The sequence below is a fragment of the Arthrobotrys flagrans genome (genome assembly GCF_004000055.1).
Source record: "Arthrobotrys flagrans strain CBS H-5679 chromosome Unknown unitig_3, whole genome shotgun sequence".
In the NCBI taxonomy this organism is placed as follows: domain Eukaryota; kingdom Fungi; phylum Ascomycota; class Orbiliomycetes; order Orbiliales; family Orbiliaceae; genus Arthrobotrys; species Arthrobotrys flagrans.
The window spans coordinates 1325643-1351483 of NW_027137547.1; the positions used below are offsets into that span (position 1 = coordinate 1325643).

A 25841-nucleotide genomic window follows, 5' to 3' on the forward strand; every position below is an offset into this window, starting at 1 on the left:
TAATGATAAAAAATACAACTAATAATGATCATTAAAGAGATGGTATTACGCTACAGAACTGGCTCGCGTGACCAGAATTGTGATACAAAACATGGAAGGGTATCATAAAAAACCAATTTCCATTGGCAATGAGAATTTCGTTTCAAATCCCAACAAGACAAAGTACGCTACAGATGTCTACTTTGGACCCTCGGCGATCTTTCCCAGTACCTCTTCGAGAGTTGCTACTTCTGCCTCCGACTTCTTGATACCTAGCAGATCGCCACCGCTCTTCAAGGCACCCTCTTCCGTGAGAGACAGACCACGTGCTTTCTCCAAATGTCGTCTGCTCATCTTTTCCACATACAACGCTCTGTTCCATTGTTTCTCCCTCAACCCACCTGGCACAGACGTGTCCAAATCCATGGCGTCGTTCTCGCCGTTCTCACCGAAAACATCAATCGCCTGTTTCTTGAGTTCAGCGACAACTCGGTGCAACTCTTTAACCTGCACCGCTGCAAATTCTGTATCTTCACCAAAAGATTTTATGCCGTTTGCTGCACTGTTCGGATTGAGCAGGAAAGCAAGAGGGCTATCTTCGTTTGAGGTAGGATTTAGAAGACCGCGTAAGGATCTTAAGACTTTATCGTTGCGTGATACATCGGCTTTGAGAAATCTGTGAAGGGCAGTTGTTTCTTGGAGTTGACGGCGAGTTTGTGCGAGAGATTCGGGAGTTACATCTTTTTCCGGGTTAATGGAGGCGGCTTTTATCAGGTTCACGTTCTGTAACATATAGCGTTAACATTAACCCCCCATGATATAGAGGAAGCATGCCATGGTACTTGCGTCATGGTGTCTCAGTCGCATCCAGTCTCTTATCTCTGGCGGGACCGAGAATATATTCCGTAGAACGTACACCTCGAATTGATCGTAAGCCTTGTCGACCTTGCTCTCCATGAGCATTTCCAGCATGTGCAGGCCCTGCTGGATCTCGTTCATGGCCGCATCGTCAAAGAGCTCCTTGCCATCCTCGTCGGTTTCGGCGATGGAGCCGTCCGCGACGTAGCCTAAAGCCGAGGGACCGGATGAGCGGAGGTAGTTTTCAAGCTGCTGGACGGTGCCGTAGACGGACTCGTTGGCAGCGTTGATGATGTCGTCTACAACTTCCTGGGAGAGAGTCAGAACAGTACCGGTAGTAATGACAGCGAGAATGGAAACGTACGAGCGGGGTGAATGTGAGATGCTCGGTAATGAGACTGGTGGTCTTTGGATCGATGCCACTCATCTCCACGAGCTGGGGTTCATGATCGAGAGAGGAATGGAAGCTGTGGTTGGCCGGATGTTGATTGACGCGCCGGAGCTACCCTAAGCAACCCCCAAAGACCGACCAAAGCAACCCACCAAAACAACACGACCAGACGAAAGTCACCTATCAATCAAGACCTCACATCGCCACACCTGCACAGGGCACACAGGTGCACGGAAATGCGGTATGGATTAAATCCCGCAATCCATGGTTACGCTTCCTCTGATTCGGGCGACTTGTCGACTTTCAATTGATCGATTGATTTTTTTTCCCTTTTGTTTCATCGGTAAGATATAATAATATCATGTTGGTCTGCATCATGCGAGCGGGAAAAGGTTAAATCTCCTATGGCTGGCTAAGTGCTTCATTACATCCAGATATCGAGCGATACATACATACATAGATACATACTTACCTATACAGCCTACTACTACCCAAGTAAGTTAAGCAGCTGCTAACTTAAGCTTGCCTGCTATGCAGGCTTGCTTGCATGCAGATTCAATAGAAGCTACCTAGTCGATATGGTCAGCCAAAATCAGGTCGCATCTCGCCCTGAGATAATTACCTAGGCCAGGTCGCAGCGGATCTAGCTACTTAGCTAGCTGCAGAAGGAAAAAAGGCTAATAGGGATAAGCCAATTCGACTGTCGAAACAGGCCCTATACGTTCCTGCTTCTATAGCTGCAACTACGGCCGGCTGCCGAAAATAAGGCCAACGTCACCTTTTCGAAATCTCAAAAATACGAGTCCCCAAGTATCCAGGCGCTAGCTGACGGCCGGAAGGAAATGAGGCCGAACAAGCTATGTACCGTACGTAATTACTTAAGCGTACAGTACTTACTTCATACATATGCTCACAGTTGGGAAGACCGGAACAACCGATTATGTATTGCTAAGCACCTGTAGTGCTTACGGTGTGCTTTATTACACTTGCACGAGGGATGAAATATTCCATCGCCAGATTACATTGCAAGGTGTGGGTGTGAGCAGCATCCCCAGATCGTAATAGCTGCTTCACAATTCACCGCTGGGAGAGTCCGAAATTGAATTTCAATAGTGAATCGAAGAACAAGCAGGAGCGGAAGCAAAAGCAGAAGTGGGAACTGTATCAGCCAGCGGCACTTAATTTCGTCCCATCTTCTCTCGCGAGCCCACGTTTTGAGGTCACAGGAGCACGCTGATGTTTCATGGCAGTTCGGCTCGAAGTCCAGGGGGACTAGAATGGGCTTAGACTGTGCTGATATCATAGCGCAAACTGCATCGATCTCAGCTTCCCGGTGCCTTTGGTCCTTTCCCCCGTTTGGTATCAAGAATCAAACATCGTCAGCGAATCCCGAATTTCAATTTCGAGCCGTTTTCTCTAAAAATTAATTTTGTTGTACATACATACAGAGTACATGTTGTATCATTTCTTTTATATTGACTATTATTTGGAGATTGAGGGACTTGGCCGTGTGCTGTTTCATGGGCGGAGCAAAGAGGTGAAGTCGGTGATAGCCATTCTATTTCGTCTCGTTGGCTTGGGTTTCAACCACACCCGCTTCGCATTCTAGACAGCCCAACTACAACAACAACCACGGCCTCCACGACCACTACCGCCCCATTCCCACCACACCTCGAGGCACGGCAGAGACCGATATCTACTCGATCGAGGCGGATGACGGACGGTGCAGCAGTTGTTAGATGCGAGAACAAGAGCTCCCCTAGCCGATCCCATATATGCCTGGCTTGGTTATGAATGATACTTGACTCTGAGAGGACAAACTTTCCTGCATTCGCTATCAGCTCGCCCGCCGAATGCCCCCTGCCTGCCCGATCGCTCGCTCGCTCTGCAACTTTGAAGCTCGTGCTCTTTTGAACTGGGCTCGTGCCCGTGCCTATTGCCTGTGCTCGTGCTCCACCGGCAGGATCTTGTTCCCAGCAACCCTTGACTTGGGCTCCCATTCACGAAACGTTCCGGCTGAAAAGGCTGCATTTTCAAAGACTCCACCCGATTATTTTTGATATTCAGGTACATGCCGTACATTATCACAGTGCGTCTCCCACCCACCCACACATTGTCAACCGCGACGACACCATCGATCGCCTTCTGGATTAAGGGAAAAAGGAAAAATTGCTCGCTCAGGCTTGATAACGATCTCGCTTTCGGAAGAATAATAATAGCTATTTGTCTCATACATAGTTCCTTTGGTGGGAATTTGGCAGCCACAGCAAAGAATTCCCTTCCCTACACTCTCCGTCACCATACATTATCAGAAACCTCCTACGGCGTACGTAGGGGCTAGCTACCATTTTCGCAGCCCCAAAAGAAATACCACTAGCTTTATTTCCATCCTATTCCCCCATTCGAAGCAAGGGAGCAAAAGGAAAACGAATCACAAGCGACCAGCCATCCTGGTGTTCTCGAAGTTTACCCTTTTCTGCTCAGAAAAGGTCTTCGGGTTTTGAGGTTCGTTCATAATGGAGGTAAGAGAATTCATCAGTCTCCCATTTCTTTTCTCGTCATTCCCCTCCCCCTTCACTCACTACAAGGCACGATTACTTTTAATCTTTGTCCACAAAAACACGGGTGCACCCTCTTGCGGCGGAGTAAGGGAAAAATAGCCCTCGAAGGATTTATTTTTATTTTTATTTATTTTATTTTATTTCTTGTTTTCCGGCTTCTCGTTTCCGCAGTCTCAACCGGGAGACCTTTACCCTCTGTGCTGTTGCATGTTGCATTATTTCTCTTTCTGTGCGTTGATCAGGTAGCTACTATCCTGTCTGGCGCCAACTTGACCACATTTTCCTACCCATGATATATCGCGAAAGCCCTTTCTTTGCAATCCGACGGTTCTCAAACCACCCTAAAGCAGTATCGTTGTATTGTTCCCATTTTGCATAGAAATCAAAGGCTTCTTTTTTAAAAACATCGATTCCGAACGGCATCTCCAAGCGGAGGTGATCTTTGGCGACTGCCAGGCCAATAGAACACCAGCCATTCTCCTAGGTTGCTTAGCCTACTCGAAGTCTATATCATCGTGGGAGACCATTTTGCTTTTCAGTTACGAGCAGTCTCGGTGTCGTGTCTACCAAGGTATGAAAATTTTCACATCGACTTCCTATCCCATTCATCATCTCACTTCCTAAACCTCCTCATTGTCTACACTCATTCCCTCTACTTCGTAGTATGTTTAAATATGAAGACTAATATACGCGGCCAATAGCTGCTAGCTGCTTTCTCTTCTAGCGTTTTTGTTCTTCAAACCAGCTTTTGCTAGCCGCACCTTTCCATCTTGCTCTGTTTAATTATCAGCCCCTCACAAGAAAACACAAGCTTACATGACCTAAAATACCCCCCAAAATCATTTACCATATACCCTTAGTCGTTTCTCGATTTGATTCTGCGTTTGATACCCCAGCCTTAGACAATAGACGGACTTCTGGTTGTTCTGGACTCGATTCTTGCGAAAGAATATTTCCCATCAGCTTCATACCCTCCCCCGGTTTCCTAGCGTTTCCCCCCTTATAGACGTTGTTGATTTCATCGTTCTGTCCTTTTCCCCTTAATGGCTCATAGCTTCCTATAGCACATTTTCCCTTCACCGTCACCCTGATATTAACAAGTAGGTTGGTACTACGGGTGCGATCCCTTTGAGCATTTTCGCTTCTGTTATACGCTTGCGGTCTATTCTTACAACATCACAATACCTGTTTCCTTATCCCAGGACATTTGGATACCTTAATCTCTTAATCACTTCTGATCCACTCTCTTTTTACTTTTATCACCACCGCATAAATCATCGTTCTTTCTGTTTTACACCAATCTTTGATTCAGCCGGCGCAGTCTGTTATTTTTTATTTTATTTATTTATTTATTTTTTTTTTGGCGACTTGATTCACCATGACAGGCGGTTCTCGTCCTCAGAAACTCAATTACTCACTGGAACGATGGATGCAGGATCCGTCTCCTCCTTTACAGTCTCCCACACCATCTAAAGTTTCCATGCAGAATGGACCTATTTCAAGATTGCGAGGGGCCCCACGGCCGAGATTGCTGCTGCAGGGACAGAGAAGGTGAGATGGATATCATTACTCCTGATATACACACCCGCTTTCCTTCTAACCAGTGTCTATAAAAAACTTAGGAGTGGAAAGTCCTCCATCAGCTCCGTCGTCTTTCACAAGATGCCCCCAACAGAGACCTTATTCCTAGAGTCTACAACAAGAATACAGAAAGAGCCCGTAAAGTAAGGCTACCCATACCATTCCACAAAAAATATATATTCATAGCCAAACCAAAGACAAAATCAACGTGCTCACGAGAGTGGAAGCCTAACATGGAAATCTCTAATGGACAGCTCCTTTATGGATTTCCAAGTATGGGATTTCCCAGGTCAGATCGACTATAACGACGGTACCTTCGACCTGGAAACCCTCTTTGGCGACACAGGGGCTCTCATTTACGTCATCGACGCCCAAGACGAATACCTCGAAGCTCTCACCCGACTCCATCAAACAATCGAGGCAATCCAGCGTCACAATACTGCCATAAACATTGAGGTGTTCATTCACAAAGTCGACGGCCTCTCCGATGACTTCAAGCTCGACACCCAGCGTGACATCGTCCAGAGGACCACCGATGAGCTTGCAGACATGGGTCTCGATGGTGTACACATCGACTACCATCTAACCAGTATCTACGACCACAGCATTTTCGAAGCCTTTAGTAAAGTCATCCAAAAGTTACTACCAGAGCTGGGAACTCTAGAGAACCTGCTCAACGGACTAGTCAGCAATTGTCGCATAGAAAAGGCATTTTTGTTCGACGTATTGAGTAAGATTTATGTAGCTACTGATAGCTCACCGGTTGATGTCCAGAGTTATGAGATTTGCTCGGATTATATTGATGTTGTGCTAGATATGACAGAGATTTATGGGTATGTATTTTTCTTCTTACCCTTTCTCCCTTTTTTGACTTCCCTAGCTGGCAGCAGATATATCAGATGCGTGATGTCTGTTGCCGCATGTCACATGCACACGCGTGCTCTCTAAAGCGACTGTGGCGGAGTAGGTATGGATGAAAGGCTGTGGTGGGGTGTGGGCTGATCGGAAGGCTGAATCTTTAGATATGATCGCGGCGAGTCGGAAGTGAACACTGTTGAGGAAACCAAAAGCTCCGTTGGCAGTTCAGAAGACTGGTCACTCCCGGACCAGTCTAGTGTCATGAAGCTGCAGAATGGAATGGTACTTTTCCTTCGAGAGATCAATAAGTATGAAACACCCATCCTTGTCACACCATCATAAACCCCCCACGCTATAATGTGACCGCGCTAACCTGCCGATTCTTCTTCGTCGTCTTTTCCATCGTCATCATGCAGATTCCTAGCACTCATCTGCATCATGCGTAAGGAAAGCTTTGAGAAACGCGGACTGATCGATTACAACGTCCAGGTCTTCCAACAGGCCTTGGAAAAAGTATTCGAGCTCCACAGGTAGAAACATGGGGAAAAGCCAATCCCAAAGCTTGGCTGCGACGTCAAGCCCAAAAAAAACAAAACAAAAAAAAAACAAACAGCAAAGCAAGACTGTGGAGAACAGCCGAAATGGGGAAATTAGGCTTGACAGCGAAGTGAAAGGCAAGGAGAGCAAGTTGAGAAACGAACCGGAGAGAATCCAGGGTGAAACTCGGGGAAACAGCTGGGAAGCAGCTAGTGGGATGGAGGCTTGGGCAACAACAATCGTTGGGAAACCGTAAATTAGAATTAAGAAATAGTAAAATAGCAAGATAGGTCCAATATGCCTGATGTATGTACAACATAGTTTAGGAACCGAAAAAGTCACCTAATTTACACCTCAAGAATTGATCTTACCGATGCAAAAGCCCAGCTTTGTCACTTGAGACTTCCTGATTCCTGAAGCCCAACTTAGAAATCCCATCATCATCATCATCATCATGTCGTTTGTTTTCGGGCGTCTTTCTGAAACAGACAGAGCCGTTACACGAGCTTGTGGATTTCGAGTGATCCTGCTTTAGCGGATTCTTCTACCTAGGCTGCCGCCGTGGAATGGCGGAAGCGGGCCCACTCCCGCCAGTCAAGGAAAGCGGTTGCGTAGTAGTATTTGTGTTGATCGCAAATAGCAACATATAGCGAGTAGCTATAGCGCTACAGACAGCTGCAGCTGCCAGCGCCATTCCCCGGTTTGGTTTGACAACCACGGCGTCCGAGAGAGAAGGCTTTCCTTCCCGTTCGAAATCCATATCTCCCCAACCCTTCGAAGTTTGGTTAGATTCCCTTTTGTTATCTGTATCCCGAGTCAACGTTCCCCCGCAACCATCGCCGAATTTGTATCCGTTTCCTTCCCATTTCGAAAATGAACGCTCCCGGATCCCGGTTCAGAGGCTGCTGGAAAAGCTGTCACACGGTGGATTGGTGTGTCACTGGTCCGTTCCAGAACACGCCCCAGCGTAGCTTGGCCACGGCCACGAAGGAAGAGCCGCGGTCTATCATGGCCGGTGGGCAGACGTAATGAAGGATCTGGAGAGTGCCAAAGCAATTTCGACCAACTTCCGCAGTAAAAGTTCTGCTGCGCCATGACAGCTTCGAAACCGATATTGGCCATCGCCATTGCCTTTGGCGTGCAATTTGCCCTGCACTAACGGTTGACCCGCCTCACCCTCACCATATCCCAGACTGTCTGAGCTCCTTTCTTCCTTCCTTCCTTCCTTCCTTCCTTCCTTGGGAATCAACCCTCTCGCCCTCTCGTTGTCGGATCGTTTGAGTTACAAGCCATTCCCGAAAGATAAATCGGCGGGTCCGACTCATAACACGGTCATAGTGTCTCCAACCCCCCCCCTCCAATGCCTTAACACGGTTCCACGAATCCGAACTAGGTGTAACTCGCCATCCGTCTCCTGTTTCTTTTATTTTCCTTTTTTCCTCGTCTCCACTCAAGTTCAACTATTTATATCTATCTTTCCCATCTTCTCCCCCACCTTCTCTCCTTCTCCTTCTTCATCCGACCACTCAGCAGTCCCTCAACCACCGAACCAAATATCAGCAGTCCCTCAACCCCCGAACTAAAGATCGTTCTTGAAGACCTTGACATCGTTCCTAAGAAGTAAGGGACCACATCCCCTGTCCCCTTTCTCGCTTCCTCCGGCAATAGCCCCTGAAGAATTGCTCATCGTGAATCTACTACGATACCACTTCCGACGGATGTGTGGCCATCGTAACGCTTCGGATGTGAAGTTTCCCCGCTAACATGTTAGGTATCCATCATAGAGACTTGACCGTGCCTCTCGCATTTACGGTTCAGTCCTCATCCTTTTTCATCGCCAGAAGAAACCTCTCCATAGTAAGCTGACGCGTCCAGCCCTTGCCTCTGAAAAGTTGATGAAGCTTATCAAGAGTGATAGAGTTTCTGAGCCTCCGACCCTTAGCCAAAATGCCGCCCACCAGTTTCGACGCTCCCCAGCCAACCAGCTCCGATAAGGGCATCGACGAACACTCATCCCCATCCAATGCTGCCAGCCCCTCAGTCGTATCCTCCCAGGGTAACAGGGCTGGACGAAATGCGGAAGCTTCTTCTGAGCGAGGCTACAGAGGAAGCGAGACTGGTACCACGGAGATGGCCGAAGAAGAAGAAGAACATAGGCCTCAGTCGCCATATATTGAACGCAATCTGCGTGGCACTCCAGCCTATCCCTGGTATCAGCAATTCGCACAGCCAGAAGAGACATTGTCCGATCGCAAGAGGAGGCTCCAGGAGTTTCTCCCAGCTGCCGTGAAGAGGGTTAATGGAAGTCAAGTCGAGGAGGTCGAGGAGGTCAAGAGGAAGGAATAGATCCTTGCCCTCGTCGGGTTTCGTCTTTTGCTTTCTTCTCCCTCATTGTTCCTCATGTGGCCGTTCGTCCGTCGTGCTATATATATCCTTCCTGCCTTTCCTTCCCATGGCATTGTATTAAAAAAAAAGAAAAGAAAAAAAAAAAGACCGATGCACCACTCCAGCGTTCCTGTTTGTTCGAAGCGAAATATCTTAGTACTTTGGTCTTTCGACAAAATATTCTTTATTTCATTTGGAGTTGAAGTGTTTTTTTTCCAAAAAAGGATGTCCAACACTTACCAAATTGATACGCAAAGCTGCAAATAATCATATGCAAATGCACAGAACGGGCATGGCTTCCAAGCGCCAATCTTTCGCTTGCACACCTATCGAGTATCCGTAGTCGCTGTGCCCCTGGCATTGTATGCGGGGTTCGTTGGCGGTAAAGAATATGATTTCGTATTCTCGAAGCCTCGTCGTAGCCAATCCGTATATAAGGGTCGAAAGGAAGTTTTGTGAAGTCAGCGGGCTCTCTCTCTCTCTTTATCTCCGCCATCAAAACGCCCCCCTCTCTCGCACGGCGTCACAGCAGCCACACTCTTATGATAATTAATTAAGAAAATCTCATTCTCATGTAGGTGTCCTGAGACCAATATCTGAGTTTAATATATTCTCATCGAAATATTTCTTTTTTTTCCCCCTTTAGATTTCTTTTGCCTCAATGCTTCCTGGATCGGTCGGGGATAAGCCAGTGTCTTATAGTGCATGCGCTTTGCCCCCGTATAGGTGCAGAATGCATGCGCCCGGACTTTGGAACCAAATGCATTGTTCGTCTTCAATCGGCGATCCGCATAAGGGGAATGCAATTAGTCTTGCGGCTATGTTTTTTTGGGCGACGGTCGATTGCTCTGTTGCATTCGCAAAAACAGCGAAATTTCGAGGAGCGCCAATTGGTCTCTATAAGACATTTCCACTCGGAGTGGCCAAAGATTCAGGAGCATGTGAACGTCAAATAAATAAAAAATTCCAGGGCACTTCTATCCGCGGTTATGCAAACGCAGGTCCCGACTATGGGCCTCCTGGTACAGTTTGACGTTATATATCGATCGGAGACACGGTGCTTCGGCATTTCCAGCTTCCGTGCTTACGTGGAGCGAAGGAATCGGTTTTTTCCCCAGCCGTTCGAGGATTTGGAATATCGGTTCGAGTATCGGAAGGAATAGATGTCAGGTTTCGCTTTCGGGGAAACCATGATATTCGGTCGCGTGCTAGGTGCCAGGGCGCTGTTTAAAATGGTACGAGATCGCAAAGGGACGGAAGGACCTGGCCTCCGGACTGGAACGGGAGTTTCCTAGCTTTTATACGAGCCGGAAAGGATTTCGGAGGATAAAATAGGCTGGTGGCCAGTCCGGGAGCTAGCTGGTTCTGAAGGTTTGAGTTTTATCGCATTTGGATAGCCTTCGGTGAAGCAAAAGGACACGAGGGAAAGGGTATCCGAAGGAAGGAAAAGGAAAAGAGATCCAAGGATCAAGATGGAGAAAAGGAAGAGGGAAAGGGAGGCCCATGAGGTTTGGACATCCTCGTGGGTTGGTCGCGCGTCATATCGTTGAGATGGATGGAAGAGACCTGGAGGAGAAGAAGAAGAGATGTCGGACGTGTAAAAAGAGGTGGATATGGCGAGTATTTGGTGCTGCAGGCAGTCGAAGGGAGGGCTGTGCAGTAACTACCGGCAGATCGAGGAGAAGACGGGGGATTAGGCTGATGGCGAAGAAAGGACAAGTTGCAGTTAGGAGAGCCTTTCTCTAGATCCTTGAGCTCTTTCGAGGCGTCCCCTCGAACGAAGACCAAAGCCCAGGTGAGAAGATACAGTCCAGAGACGTATACAAGCCAAAGGGGCAATACCGCCAGGAATCGTGCAGACGATGTCGAGGAAAGAGGGTGGATAGAAGCTACGCGATGACCGGGAATATGAAATGAAGAGGAGGAGGAGGGAAAGATGACAGGCAACAAGGAAACCAAGGATTCGATACATACACGAATCCCATCTTCCTTCTTTTTTCCATTCCTAACCGAGGGACCCGGGTCCATGGAATCGAAGAGTTAATCATGCCGAGGTGGAAATTGGGCGTGATGTAAGACTGAATTAGGGAAAGAGTGGGCGCTGGGACATTTTATCCGTGCTTCGACGAACTTTCTAGGGCACAACCGAGCGAGCGAGCGAGCACTTATAAAAGTACATGCGTACCTTGGAGTTATCATCGTTAGTTCGGTGAGAGATCTCGGGATTTTGAGAGAGGTCCGTTGATATTGATTGTTCGAGGGATTCGAAGAGGGACAGCTTCGAGTAGGAGGAGGAGAAAGGAAAGGAAGAGGGAGATGAACGAGGAATTTCAACGACCAATATCACAAGCAAGTAGATGCTCCAAAGACCAAAGGACATTGTACAAGTGGTCTTATCTCCAACATCTTTTTTTTTTTCAAATTAGTACTACGTACTTGGATAAGATCCGGAAGCAACCTTCGAGGTTTCAATAAGGTTTCCTATTTTTATACCAATTAAAACTTGCATGTATTTATGCATGGCCACGTTGAAACCAAAATGTCGCCTCGAAGCCCCGGACTTGATTGGATCTATGGAAGAAGGAAAGAATCGAATGAAAGAATGAAAGAATGAAAGAATGAAAGAAACCTAAGATTGAATATTTTAGGGCATTCAATTGAATTATTCCCCGCTTCCAGCCAGGCCTTCTTCGAATAGAATAGATTATCCACTGTTTGACATGCATGCTATATTAAATTAAGAGCACTTTTGGGGGTTCAAACCTGGCCTGGCCGCTCACACACACACCTTTGGTCCACATTCGATACCGTCATTATCGAGCCACTTGGAAGCTTATCTCCTCTTGCCTTAAAGTGGACCTTTCAAGGAATTTTCCGGATTTTTTACGGAGCAACCAGCGTATCATTTTCGTGGGAACCTACCCAAGACAGGTCTGTGTTGAGAACACAACAAAGAGAGCCTTGGTTTCTTTCACTAAAAAAATACAACATGTACAACACGGGTTAACGGCTTCAGCTGAAAAGCAAGCATCCGTTGGGACACATTCCGGTGTATTTCTCAAATGGGATTGATCGTGTGTTTCTGCTCTCTTGAAGGCCGGACCGGGTCACCAACACACCTCCGAAAATTCGTTTGTGTAACAAATTCGCTCGCTTATTTGCATCAACCAACACGGTAACTGCCTACGGAGTACGGTCCCTACCCGTTACGCAATAATTAACACGGGGAAAGGCTCAGACCGATGTAGAAACAAAAACGGCTTCATCGTACTACAGAGCTCTATAACACCTTGAAACCGCAATGTTTCCTTTCGTGGTACACACCTCTCCGTGGGAAGCCGTGGCCATAGCTACATCAATCTAATTGTCTCTATACATCTTATATGCATCACTGTGGCACAATTCCCACCCGAAACGAAGAAAAATGACAAGGACTCGACTCGTGTAAAGTACCTTGCCAAGTACCCAAGTAACGATACGCACTCGAGTTCAAAGAATAATTTTGTTGATTCTATCCTCCATCAATTACTTTCCAATAAACGGCATGAGTATAAATCGCTTTTTTTTTTTTTCTTCTTTTTTTCTTTTTTTTTTTTGGAAGCCCACGCGCTTTTCGAGGTCCATTGTAAACCGGCCTCCATCATGAATCGTCATTCCCAATACAACCCAGCTCAGAAAACAACAGTTGGTATATAGTAACTTTTTAAAAAAAAAAAAAAAAAAAAACCCTGACTGAAGGAGAGAACACCGACTGAGTACCTATTTATCAATGTTGATACCAGAGATATCCTCAAGCAACCTCCTCTCCTCTTCCGTTAGCTCCCCATGCGCCTCTTCCCACTTTCGAACCAGATCATCGTCATTTACCGCGGTCGGGTGAAGCCCCAAGTCGATATGTCGACTAGGAGTCGTCCCCGGGACTACCCGCCCCAACGCTGGCCTGGGGCTTCGTCGATTCTTCGCAGCCTCCTCTTCCTCAGCCTTTAGCCTCTCGGCCTTCTCCATCCTCCTCCTTCTCCTCGTAGCCAGATCATCCGCTTCTTGCCAATTCAAGAAGTCTGTCTCGTCCCAATATAAAATATTACACCCGAGGATCGCTGCTCCTCTCCAGTTCCTCGCATTCGGATCCACGCATATTCTATAAGCGCTGGTTTCTTCCTGCCAGGTATTCTCCTGCTCCGTCCGACCCCAGCCGTACTGTGCCGTCCGTGTGAAATAGTCCTTCTTCGCCTCGATCGACATGGCATGCACGATCTTACGGACCGGTTCCGCAGACGATCCCAGTGGATCGAATACCGAGATTGCACCATTGTTTGCGCCAACAATCACGGCAAGAGATGTAACCGAGACGCAAGTAATCATAGGCGTTCCTGGGATCTTGCAGACGCGAATAGGCGTGAGTAGGTCACTGGTCCTCTTGGTCGGGCTTCCTCGAATGTTGAACACCAATGCCCTTCCGTGATTTGTGCCGACCGCGAACAGTCGTGCGTTCCCACCGACGGTATTGTCATTCGGTGAGCTTGGCATCGCTCTCGCAAGAAAAGATTCATCCATAGCCAAAGCCGTGATGTTCTGTGGGTTTTTACCTTGATCGAAAATCTCCTCCCCGGATTTAGGTATCCGGAGGCGAGTCTTCGTCCAGTCGTCGGCTGAGCCAGCGAAGGCCTGGCTTCCAAGAATCTCAGTCTCCGGCGCATCCGGCTTCTTCTCCGTGAAAAGAGTGTTTAAACGGTATCGGAATCCCTGAACTCTTCGCTCTTCGGTGCTCACGGTGCTGAACGATACGATATTGTAACCCCCAAAATCCACCTCCATCATCCACGGCAACTTGAGAGGCTGAATGTTTTCGTTGTCTCCAACGATAAGTCCCGTATCACGGTAGAGGTCGTCGAGATAGAATCCGGATATCGGTCTCTCTACCCTGGTGCCCTCGATCATAGTCCAGTGACCCTGAACGTGTGCCGCAATCCGCTTCAATTCTTCCTCGCGTCCTGCGTTTCGTTCGGCCTTGTAGGTGGCAGCTAGTTCCGTTCGTATTCTCATCCAGGCGGCGTGACGTTCCACATGGTCCATGATGCTGAGGTCGTCTCCGATCGGGCCGTTCTCAATCTCTGTATCTGCTCGTTCCAAGTCCGCTTCGTCCTCTTCTTCCTCCGTAAGCCCATTCTCCCCCGGCTCCGGTCGCGGATTTGGGTCACCAGAAAATGTCCATATCTCTCCCACAATGTTCTGAACGACACACCATGGCCGGCCGAGCGCTTTCTTCTCCGGGGTATAATCGTTATCAACTTTGACGCTGACGAGTGCACATCTCGGGGAAATTCTCCACTTTGCCATGCGAGATGTCTCAAGGGTTCTATGGATTTGATGTCCCGGGGCGAGAGGAGAGGTGTCCACCGAAAACATGTGGACATCTCCTTCGCTTGTAATATAGACGAGACCGACACCGTATTCTGAAAATATTCCACTGGCTTCCGGAACCCTGACGGGTTTATATTTGTCTTCGAGGTGATTCTGTGGATCGTTCGAAGCAATGATTCTTGAAATATGATCACCACCTTTCTCTTCCGCTTCCTTCCTCTTCGCCCGAGCAGCGGCTTGTTCTTCTTCGGTCATCTCCTCCAATCCTACACCGGGTACAGCCCCGTATCCGGCCAAATCTGCGATCCATACGCCGGTTCCAATGCCGACAATGGCTTGCGCTGGTTCGTGTGCAAGTGGATAATCCATACTCTCACCGCTCCCAAGCCTAAAGCCACAGAGGAGATTGACCCTGTTCTCGCCCCACCTGCGACCGATAACGGCGAAACTTCCAGCGCCGTTTTGGTGCACATCCACGATTTCCATAACGTCGAACGACGTCGCAAGCGTATGTTGCGATTTCTCGTATCTCGTGAACACCATAGTCCCACTATCTTCTTCCGTTTTAAACTGTCCATTTCCCGGGGACCAAACGCTCGCCTGCCCGTTTCCTAGGTTGCAGCTCCTGAACGATGGGATCGGATGATAATCTGGCAGCGTGCTGTTGGCCTTCTCGTTAGGTTTCAAGGGCTCTTTATCAAAGTTCGCGAAAAGGTGGGTGATAGGTGGTTGGATCAAATGCATCATCGACATTATCACACTCTTGGGGATGGTCTTGAGGTGAGTGGACTTGAATTGTGGCTCGACATAGGTGCTGCTGGTGTTACGGTTTCCGGCTTCACGAAGTTCCGGACGAGCTTTACTAAGGTTACGGAGGAGACGAGAGCGTAGGATTGCTTCGGTGCGCCAGTGGTTTGTCTCGAGGTCATCCGGGTGGAGTTTGGCCTGGGCTGGATCGGGCGGGGCGGTGAGGGGTGTGAATTGACCCTTCGAGTCTGGGAACCATTGGAGGAAGAGGAGCCTCCACGTATGAGGCGATGATATCAGTTTGTGGAAGTAATGGTTAGTCAGTGTCAATGACAGCAGCGATGGTGGATCGAGGTAGGCGATGATATGTCGTAGGATTTCTGAGATATCAACTTAGCGCATGCTTTGGGTGATTTTTTTTTTTGGCTAGAAATGTGAGAGAGTACCTGTGGGGATCTTGTAGATATAGGTCTCTCTTGGCGGCCCCTTGGACCGAGTCCTCATCATTTCTGCCATTTTGACAGATATTTCTCCAGGAAGTCTCCAAGTCTATCCGAGGTGGTGCTAATATCGAAGTGACGGTGTAGTAATATTTCGTAAAGCCTAAAAGACTTGAATGTGGCCGGCCGTCAACGAGGTTTGTTTCTGAATACGTAGAACGGGATCTGGCAGATTTGCAGGGCGAGGAGCGGTCTAAAAGTACGCGAATGCGAGCGGGAAAACGGTCGGGTATCGAGACATGCGATAACGGAAAGATGAAACAGGATGGTTCGTGATGACTCGAACGAAGAAGCAGCGTTCGAGTCAATCGACGGCAGAGAACGAGGTGGTGAGCAATACCAATGGAGGGTGAGAAAAAAAAAAGGTGCGGATCCTGGAGACCTGAGGTTTGGTTTGGTGGGGGAGCTGACACATAACTCCCAAATGAGGGGAGCCTGCAGCAGCCTAGCGCATTCACGCACTCATTCATCAATGGCAGCTCTATCGATCTGGCTCACGGTTAAGCATGCTTATGTCGGTCGAAACTGGGGTGATGTCGGGATTTAAGCTATACTCTGTAGTTACTTGGGTACAGGTACCTTTAAGTAAGGACCTAGGCAGGCAGGTACCTAATAGTGTGTATCAAGTTGCTATAAAAGTACATACATGAGAAGGGAAGCTCAATCAAAGGCGCTGCAGGAGGCTTTTTTTCGTCTATTGCAAAGACAAGGTATAAGCTATGCCATTTTGTACAGAAACCTAGACCGACGACGGCGACGACAGAATGATACTAACGAGGATGCCAGAAACGGGGAAGTATGAGATAAGAGTTAAAAGAAAAAGAAAAAGAAACAACAGTACGCTTGCTGGCAGCCGGGTTCGCAGTGTAGTGTGAAATTCGAAAATCAAGACGAGTAAATTCGCTTCATAACTTCATGACTCCATGGGACCCAGAAAAAAAAAAAAAAAAAAAAGATAAGAAGAAATATCAATTACCAATTGATGTAGTTCCTTGACGGCCGATACGCTGTATCGAATGTAGCAGTAGTTGAATTTGCGGTTGCGGTTGCAGTTGCAGTTGCAGTTGCAATAGCAGGCGCAGTAGAATTTAAAATAATCAAAATGGCAGCCGAATTGGAGCGTCAGGGTTCATTTCTTCAGTTCGTCCATTTCGTTGATCTCGTTGTAACTGCCTTGGTTATCAGGCAGGAAGCCATCGGCTCCATTGTTCTGCTGTTGTTCCTTCTTCTCCTTGTGCTTTTTCGTCATGCTTCGGACCAGTTTCGCCACCTTCATTTTGGTAGAAACAGTATGTCGAAGTCGGTCACCCGGATCTCCTTCACCGGGTCCCAAAGCCCGACCGCGGTTGCCAGAGTTGGTACGGCTCCAGGAAGTACCACCGTCGGTTGGTCCAGTTGGTGATGACAACCCCCCTCCGAGACCAGCACACGCCGGATCACTGCAGGCGGTGTTCTTTTTGAGGGTAATGGGAGGGTCCGAAGTGGTCTCGGGCGAGCAGTACTCATTTGGATCGGAGACACATGGGAGGTACGGAGGCGACTCGAACTCCGAATGGCCGCAGTTTACAAAGATGTACTTCCTATACCTGCACATGGTTTCAAAGAGCGGTTCGGAGGTCAGAGGAAATAGTAGGAATAGGTTTTCGACGAAAGGTGGGTAAGTTTTATCGGCGCGAGGTGTGTCGTGTGCGTGCTCTGTGCACTTTTGGATAGACCGGCGGATGTGTTTGTTCGGAGAGGAGAGAAGAATAAGAAACTAAGGGTGTCAGAGGAAGGATATCGTGATACAAGACCAGCAGAGAATCAGGCCCTTTTAAAGGGGGTCAGGAGGACGACGATAAGGAGAACAAGGACGGGAAGGGAGTGGAGGGGAAGTTCAGAAGTATTTAAGGGCCGAAGTATGTTCTGGTAGCTGCCTTCTTTGGCTTTTATCCCTCATTGTTAGCATTTTAACATGATTTGGCCAGGACAGTCAATTAATTCACAGAACAGAGTTCCGACTAATCAAATGGACGGCCGCCCGAACACTCCACGTTACAGATATCCCAAACTCTCGTCCACCTGGGAAAGGATGATTATTACGGAGGGCTAGCGAGTCACCTGCTCTGCTGCTACCGCTGCTCCTGCTCAGGGCCTGCTCAGGGCCTGTGCAAACCAAGCTCCAGGCGATTCGGTTACAAACCAAACCAAATCAAATCAAACCAAGCATGCCACCCACCACGCTTCACTGTTTGCAGCTAGATGGGTCTACAAGGAAAACTCCAAGGGAGCGACCTGCTGGAATGAGACCAAGGGACGGGAATGTTTCATCAGAAAATTTCTTCATCGTGATCGTGATCGTAATCGAGAACACACGATGAAGGTTTTCATAATCCAGGAGTAACTGCATACATACGTCCACAGGTACGGGCACAGGTACACGTTTGTCGTCTCGTCAGTTCGTGACGTTTCGATGGATGTATGTCTCGCACTATGCATGAACATTCATGCTAGCAAAAAACCGTTCCCTTCCTCAGGTATTGGACTTGGTATCGCGAACCGCTCGCCGGGCGTGCTGTGGGGCGAGAAGCTCGAGGGTTTTTCTCCCAGGGTTACACTGCAGCCTGTTCCTGCCTACTGACATGTGAGTCTGCATGGGGCAGGAACAATGCAATCATCCTATGTGTGGAGCGGCTGTCTTGTCCTGTCGGGCAAAAAAAAATCGGGGATATGTATATTTAGTAGTGCAGGGGGCGGTATTGCAAATTTCAATATCGATTCCAGTTCACCGGAGCCAGGATGCACGACTCCAAAACCGATGGAAATCATATCGCAAAGAGTTGATAACGACCAACGAAGCTAAGCAGCGAACGAAACGGCCAATTATAGCTCCATGTGGGCAAAGTAAAATCCACCCGACCTTCCAAGCTAGCACTGACCACCCTCATCCTACCCCCGGCTAGGCATGCCAATGAAATCCCACACACGCCATACTCTTGCAGGCAATCGTGCGGATTGAATCCATATATAATACCACCCTTGGGGCTGAGGATAAGATTTTATTATATTGAGAATCGAGATTCCCTCCAACTTTTACGAGACGAATTTTAAATACCCCTGATCAATTGCTTCAATTCACCAGTCGATGACGTTTTTACCGATCTATACATAATATAAAGCTGTAAGAAAGCCACGAGTCAACCGCTGCCTATTGGCGGGGTGCGTCTCCGGCGTCCATCTAACAAATTTAAACCAACATCTACAATATCAAATCTCTATACCTATGTATATAACGAGGTCCTCTTGGCAGACAACCAAATCTTGCATCATATCAAAAACCTGAAGCCCTTTGCCGCAGCCTCTCCAGGCAAACCCTGTTCCTCCCGTCTCCCAGCCTGGCCCTCCGCAGTCAGCCCTGTCTCGCTAAGATCTTCTTCTCGATCCAGCTTCTTATTGAGTCTGACAAGTATCATCCGAAGCACCGTAGCGAATACGATGCCTAGGAGCGAAGTTCCACAATTGACACCCATAGCAACGGCTGAAATCGGCACATACGGTCAGCTTGCAATCGTTTTAAAGCCTAGGCAAGTCGCTTACCGTATCTCGGAGCCGAGGATTTCGTATACATGTAAGCCGTCCAGATTGAAGATGCATTGGATACTGCATTAATCGCTGCGAGGGCAGCAGCCCGCTTTGTAACCGGTCGTGGCAATGTTGCAGATATCCAAGAGAGAGCGCAGATGTATCCACCGTAGATACTCGCTGGCATAAACATCATTGCAACTACGCCAATCATCAGCGTCCACGCTCTACTTCAGAAACAGAAACCGGCAATTACCGTATCGTGCAGCAGTGTTCAACGTAGAGGCTGCCAGGATGAACGCTACTACCGAAATCTGGACATAAAGTCAATCAAGCTGATTCTTTTCACTAGGTTCCGCGGCCGCGGAACCACCCCGTGGCTAAATCTCGGAGCTGAACTTACAGCGAGTGGGATTACGATATGGAAATATCGCTCTCCTTTTTTATCTGCATGCCACGCATTCCCAAGCACTACGACCGTCGCAAGTATCTTAACGGAAATCAGCCACCTCGATATATTTCGAAAGTCTCAAGCGCCGGATCTAGGATAGCTTACATATGGTGGAGTCGTCAAGAGAAGGGTCTCGATTTTTCCGAATCCGAGGGTTTGAACGACGATCGGGAAGAAGTTGGTAATAGAACCGGATGCGACGCAGCATGTCACTAGAACCATAAGGACGTACATTTTGATGTCCGTGAATGCGAGTTTGAGGCCATGGGAAACTTTCTGGGCCTCACTCCCAGACCAATCTTCCTCGCCGATGTCTCTTTCTACATTCCGAATCCTATTAGTTACCACACTTGCCTGATGGTTCGCAGAGCCACCCACCGAGTCTCCAACAAGCAAGCTGCCGCTCCTGCTCAGAAAGCCATTTTGTCGTCTTTGGAAAGTCGGGGATGATAATCCAGATGAAGAATGCAACGAACACCTACAAAAGTCGGTTAGTCATCCGCCAATTACAGCAGAGGATCACAACTTCCGAGGAGACCGTACGGTTATAGAACCCTCAAGAATAAAGAGCCACCTCCACGCTGAAAGACCAGCTTTACCATCCAGACCATCCGTGATACCAGCGGAAACAAGCCCTGACACCGCACCGCTAATCAAACTCCCGGAATATAGGATTGCGGTCCTTAACGATAACTCTTTACGAGTGTACCAGCTTGATAAATAGAACAGGCATCCCGGGAAATAAGAAGCCTCGATGAAACCCAAGAAAAATCGACAGACCAGAAGACCCGAATAGTTTTGAACGGCGCCAGTTGCACCGCTAATAGCGCCCCAGATCATCATGACGACTGTGAAGTAAAGGGATGGACGTCCAATCTTGTCTAAAAACAAATTCGAGCTTCGTATTTAACAAGATTAACTTCGACTTCTTTATTGCCATGGTCCATATACTTTACTTACGGAACCTGCATCAAAATATAACCTACGAAAAGAATCGACACAGCGGTGTTGAATTGTGAGGAGGTCAGACCCAATTCTTCACCCATGCCAGCAACTTGGGCAGCTAAATTTCAATAAATAAAATCATCAGCAACAATATTGACACAGGTAACAGGTACTTTGGGAAATAGAAGGAACCCAATGGAACCTACCAGGAATATTGTTTCTATCCAAGTAATTCAGGATATATATTAAGATAATCATGGGAAGAAGCCTGAGATCAATCCTGCGTTTAAGCTTTCCTTCAAGCTCCTCGATCTCTTCGTCTGATAGATCCTTTAGCAGTGGCGGTTTCTCGTTGATATCCCTTCGTGAAACGACGCTGCTAGCAGTATGAAGTGTCGCACCGCCAGCGGTGCTAGCGCCGTCATCAATGCCCCCAAGGTCCACAGCGCCGCCATTATCTGCTTTTCGGGCCGATATATCTTGCATTTTGAGATGATAGGTTTGGAATACTACTTGTGTATCCAAGATTTGTCGCTAATCGAGAGTTAGACTAGAGTACGGGCTAGGGATTTCGAATGTGGGATTCTTTTTTTTTTCTTTTCCCACTTGCGATAGCAATCCCAGAGCTAAGCTAGGAGGTTGGGGAAGATATGGATAGAACAAGGCATGCCCTACAAGCCAAGTTGCACACACCAAACGCGGTTGCGGTAACTGGGTAGCTGTTAATTGACGTATAAAAAAAGCCACAGAAAACCCTATGGTATATGAAGAAACATCAGTTAAGCTTCTCTTGGAAGGCAACCAAGCAAATTTTTTTTTTTTTTTTTTTTTTTTAAAAAAAAAATAAGCATCATCAGTACCTTTTATTCATAAAAGAGGAGAACCCCGACGTCGAAAACCGGATGGATGAAGTTGGTGGCTAAATCAAAGCCAAGCAGAGAGTCTTTTACCCGCAATGCTGGCTTGGAGGAGAGAAGCTAGGTATAACATAATGGCGCCGGCCTAATGTCGGCTACCTGAAGTGGAGACGAGCGGGGAACGTTACATACAAAATACGGGGGAGTCATGGAATCTGTCCCTCTCTACGGCTCGACTCGACATGGCCATCGCATATGGCCAGACCAGGGGTTATGTGACTAATGAGATGAAGAGAAATACTACACACAACACTTCTTTAGAATTTACAAGCAGAACAAGTACTTTTTAAGCATCGTGAAAGATAGACTGTAGGCCACATGGCGCTTCGTACCTGGGTTTCGTAGCTCCCTCTCCGCCATAGAATTTTCTCCTTCCTTCCTTCCTTTCTCGCCCTTTGGCTAGTCTCGTCCCTAGACGCGGGTTGGCCACAAATCGCACGGCTAGCCTGAAGGTCACTCTATAGCTCTAGGGCTGAGACTACCCTTTGGCAATTGCTGTAGCATCATGAATTCTTTCATTCATATCTGGTCCTTCCCCATCACCTTCTCCCTTCCCCCTAAAACCACGGACTCTGAATCCACATAGCTATAGTCTACATTCCGTTAGGTTCTCGATACGATCGTACTTAGCTTGGCCTTTCTCCTTAAAACGGACCAGTAATAAACACATCCTCCTTTAATACAAAATCCTACCCTAACCACGAAGTAAGTATACTTCGTAAAACCACACTAGAAAAAAAAACCCCCCCATTCCATCGATATCGTAGTTCGCCACGTGCGAAACTAGCTCTGCCATGCACGCTACTGCTGTATTCGGCCAATACCCAAAACGGATCACAAAGAAATACCACAAAACCAACGCGATAAATATTTAAAACAAAAAATTAAAAATGTATAATAATTCTGCCGGTTACTGCGTATACGCACACGGATACGAAAAGAAAGAAAAACAGAAATCTAGAAAAATCGTTCAGCGAACGGATTCAACGGCTTGGGTACAACCAGCTCGCCGAGTACCCTATACAAATCATCCTCATACATCTTCGTCCCAGCCGTCCGAATAGCCCCAACGCTATCCGACCCGGTCGCCAAAACGCCCGAGGTACTCCACCCAAGTATTTGATAAGTCTCAGCTTCGATCCATCTAGTCTCCATGTGCTTCGACCGAGATGACAAAGTCGAAGGAACGTACTTCGACAACCACACAACCCATTTGTTCGCCGTTGCAAAATTCGCCGCTCGAGCGGGGTATCCCACGTTCCAGGAGATTTGCAGACGGTTAACGGATTCGTGGACAGTTTCCGAACAAAGGAACTTTTGGATATTAGCTGTGCCGTTCTCGGCGAGGAAGGCTAGTTCGAAGCGATAGATCGGATAACCCGGTTTTGACGATGGATCTTTGGGTTCCTCCTCCTCTTCCAACTCGATGTCGACGAGGTAGGCGTGGCGGAGGGCGAAGTAGCCCGGAAGGGGGTTGTTTGGGGGTTGCTTGGTCATCAAGCTAGTCTCGGTTTCGACGAGGTGGAGGGAGCGGATGTGGTGCGGGAGGACGGATTCGTAGAGTTTGAGATCGACGTAGGTTCGAACTTGTAGGGCGTTATAACATGTAATTTCTTGGGTACCGATACGACTGATGATCAGAACGCCCTTAGGGACGATGCCTTTGTTGAGAATGTGGATCCGAGAGTCATTGGGAAGAATAACCCGGTCACCACGTTTGAGGTCTTGAATCCGACGGTAGTTCGACATGGAAATGCCACCTTTCTTCCTATCGCTCAGAAGCCGTTTCAGCTGTGGTATTTGGAAGGAACCGGTAGAATTCGAGAGTGGAGTCGAAATCGTCGTAAAGTCGTACGGAAATAAGACGGCCCCGGTGGGGGAATGAAAGTCGTACCAATCTCGTGCTTCGGTGCCGGGCAGTTGGGTTCGTTTACCAACCTGGCGAATAGGGTATCGTGCATCGCTTTCCGGGATTTTGAATATATCTTTGATCTTGCTTCCTTGGAGGGCTCTGAATTCGGAACTGTTGAAGAACGTAGTTCGCCATTCTTGGGCTCCTTCCATGTAGAGGTAGTTTTCTTCGCCATATTTTACGAACTTGAACTTTCTCTCTATCTTTCTAGGAATGCTTGCGGTAGCTAGAATGGAATAGCTGTAAGGAAGGGTATTTCTTGGATGGGGAGTGATGATGATTATGTACGTAGAGAAAAAGGGAGGTGACGTTGATGTTGACGTTGATGTTGAAATTACTGGAAAGGTGATGCTGAGTAAGTACTCGAGTAGGTAGAAAGAAGCGTATCGTCGACATCACTGAGAACTCGTACAAACCTGTCTCCTACGATATGAACAGTTCGGTATCCGATTAAACCGTCTCCGCCAACAACGCTATCGAACATCAAAGCCGATAGGATCATCGACGGCCCGTAAGGGTTCGTCTGTTGAATGTAAAACATGGCAACGACATCTTCCCCGGATTTCCCCAGCTGTCGAGATACGTGAATATATATAGTTCTAGTGTTGGATCCCCCGACATTCTAATATGTCTATTGTGATCCGATAAAACCATAAGGAAGCCTGTGAAGTGCAGACAAAGTATTGAATTACGGTACGGATCGTGCTTGGGATACTGCGAGGTGTGATTCGAGAAAATTGAACGTAAGAAAGTAGGTAGTAGGTAGTAGTATATGAGAAGAAGGAGTAGATATCGTCGAGAGTAAAAATAGACTTTTATTTTAACTGCAAGAGTCTACTTGGGAAATCCCGAACTGAGGCAAGATGATTCGAGTAGTCAGAATGTCGACAAGTCAGAAAATAGAGAGAACAAAAGTTGAAAGGCTATAGTCGTGGTCCGTGTAACCAGATCCCCCACTAGCAATTTCCTCCAAAGATCAAAGAAACGGGTTCCCTACTTTATGGATCGGTGACACCAACAATAAAGCACCCACCTTGTGTACCCGACACGATTCGGACGGATTGGCTCGCATTTTTCATAACAAGCCCTTGTTTATACGCCGCTTTGACTCAGTACTGGCGTCATACTGCATTACACGTCAATGTTGGCAGAGATTCATACTAATCCCGGTGCTCGGAATCGCTTGTAGTCATTTGATAGGATCCGGATTGCCCAAAGACCCCGTCGAAAGGGGAAGATAAGAACGATTAGAGCAAACTCACGTAGACATTGGTAAGGGCCGGAGCAGTTGGCGGATCAGGCTTTGGCTCTTGCTTCTTTGGTTCTTCCTTCTTCCTTTCGTCCTTGGTGGTGACTATCTTCTTCTTCTTCTCTCTTCCGATGAGGATACGGAAGCCCATTGTTGCTTGCTGACTTGGGTACGTCCTAGACACGCGAACGCTGTGTTACTTGAGATTCTTCTAGAATGTGATCTTGCGAGTTCGTGATAGGGTACCTTGCCGATGGTGATGATGGAAAGGGTGGATAGAGGATGGAAGCCCGAGGGACGAAGTAGGGGCGTCGCGAAAGTCACAGAAGAAGCGAGCTAGGTGGACGGAGGTGGAAAGGTGTAATATATAGATACCCGACGCAGCCATCGCCGAGTCATCCAGCCGCAACCCGGTACTGAGTTATATCCGCCGATGACCTCGATGTGTTTGGAGCGTCCCTTGGAGACTCCTACTCATCAAAGTTTGGTCGACGGGGGGTCCGGTGGCAGAGGTGTTCTCGACTCCCAGCGACATGGACTCGAGAATGCGTGCAACGATATCAAACTTCATAGGAATACTAGAAGGGCTTCTGGGTGGGAAATTGGAGATTCTAAATTTTGCAGAAAGGGGGCGGTTATTAAGGTTGTTGTTCGACTAGGGTCCTTCAACGTCCCTCAAAGATGGATGTCACACGTTCGGTTTGAAGAGAGTTTACCGGCGGACTACGCCGTCTGGTTACTTCGACATGACATACCGTGGATAAGAATAAGGTATCCGCAAGGTTCGCTGTGCGTCAGCATTAGAGACGATTTGTCATGTTGAGATTAATGTACAGATCTATCTAATAATGGTAGCCTCGAGTCCGGGCGCTCTCGAGGCGGAGGTATCGTGGAAAGTGATTGTAACCTCAGAATGTGTTGTACAGGTTGTATATTTTACACATACAAAAAAATGCCGTCGCTGACTGTATATTTTGTACTTAAAATCTAAACGGTCTACGAGTCTAGAGTCGACGGATATGGTAATCCGGAATAAACCAAGACAGAT

At 47.7% G+C, this 25841-nt stretch overlaps 8 protein-coding genes across 10 annotated transcripts; 3 read left to right on the forward strand and 5 right to left on the reverse strand.

Annotated features, from left to right (window-relative positions):
• Nucleotides 1–177: 177 nt before the first annotated feature.
• DFL_001770 (uncharacterized protein) lies at nt 178–1264 on the reverse strand (the record flags this gene model as incomplete). The annotated part of the gene is made up of 3 exons (XM_067630442.1): nt 178–762; nt 826–1146; nt 1202–1264. 3 exons carry the CDS (start codon nt 1262–1264, stop codon nt 178–180), a joined length of 969 nt encoding a protein of 322 aa, XP_067493085.1.
• Nucleotides 1265–5167: 3903 nt separating this feature from the next.
• On the forward strand, nt 5168–6570 carry DFL_001771 (uncharacterized protein; the record flags this gene model as incomplete). 2 transcript variants are annotated; one of them, XM_067630443.1, is made up of 4 exons in its annotated part: nt 5168–5340; nt 5412–5513; nt 5598–6203; nt 6393–6570. In XM_067630443.1, 4 exons carry the CDS (start codon nt 5168–5170, stop codon nt 6568–6570), a joined length of 1059 nt encoding a protein of 352 aa, XP_067493086.1. The 2 variants fall into 2 exon arrangements, with proteins under 2 accessions (XP_067493086.1, XP_067493087.1); XM_067630444.1 differs by having other exon boundaries at nt 5625–6203.
• A 1068-nt stretch (nt 6571–7638) lies between these two features.
• Nucleotides 7639–8692, forward strand: DFL_001772 (uncharacterized protein; the record flags this gene model as incomplete). The annotated part of the gene is made up of 4 exons (XM_067630445.1): nt 7639–7790; nt 8329–8385; nt 8550–8622; nt 8684–8692. 4 exons carry the CDS (start codon nt 7639–7641, stop codon nt 8690–8692), a joined length of 291 nt encoding a protein of 96 aa, XP_067493088.1.
• A 20-nt stretch (nt 8693–8712) lies between these two features.
• On the forward strand, nt 8713–9111 carry DFL_001773 (uncharacterized protein; the record flags this gene model as incomplete). The annotated part of the gene is made up of 1 exon (XM_067630446.1): nt 8713–9111. The coding sequence occupies one exon, from the start codon at nt 8713–8715 to the stop codon at nt 9109–9111; it is 399 nt and encodes a 132-aa protein (XP_067493089.1).
• A 3798-nt stretch (nt 9112–12909) lies between these two features.
• On the reverse strand, nt 12910–15774 carry DFL_001774 (uncharacterized protein; the record flags this gene model as incomplete). The annotated part of the gene is made up of 2 exons (XM_067630447.1): nt 12910–15638; nt 15705–15774. 2 exons carry the CDS (start codon nt 15772–15774, stop codon nt 12910–12912), a joined length of 2799 nt encoding a protein of 932 aa, XP_067493090.1.
• Nucleotides 15775–16887: 1113 nt separating this feature from the next.
• Nucleotides 16888–17352, reverse strand: DFL_001775 (uncharacterized protein; the record flags this gene model as incomplete). The annotated part of the gene is made up of 1 exon (XM_067630448.1): nt 16888–17352. One exon carries the CDS (start codon nt 17350–17352, stop codon nt 16888–16890), a length of 465 nt encoding a protein of 154 aa, XP_067493091.1.
• A 1711-nt stretch (nt 17353–19063) lies between these two features.
• Nucleotides 19064–21201, reverse strand: DFL_001776 (uncharacterized protein; the record flags this gene model as incomplete). Its single annotated transcript, XM_067630449.1, has 9 exons — nt 19064–19275; nt 19335–19520; nt 19576–19633; nt 19723–19809; nt 19876–20090; nt 20149–20248; nt 20314–20668; nt 20731–20833; nt 20922–21201. 9 exons carry the CDS (start codon nt 21199–21201, stop codon nt 19064–19066), a joined length of 1596 nt encoding a protein of 531 aa, XP_067493092.1.
• A 1388-nt stretch (nt 21202–22589) lies between these two features.
• DFL_001777 (uncharacterized protein) lies at nt 22590–24944 on the reverse strand (the record flags this gene model as incomplete). 2 transcript variants are annotated; one of them, XM_067630450.1, is made up of 3 exons in its annotated part: nt 22590–23784; nt 23961–24115; nt 24807–24944. In XM_067630450.1, 3 exons carry the CDS (start codon nt 24942–24944, stop codon nt 22590–22592), a joined length of 1488 nt encoding a protein of 495 aa, XP_067493093.1. The 2 variants fall into 2 exon arrangements, with proteins under 2 accessions (XP_067493093.1, XP_067493094.1); XM_067630451.1 differs by lacking the exons at nt 23961–24115; nt 24807–24944 and having other exon boundaries at nt 22590–23696.
• Between the last annotated feature and the right edge of the window lie 897 nt (nt 24945–25841).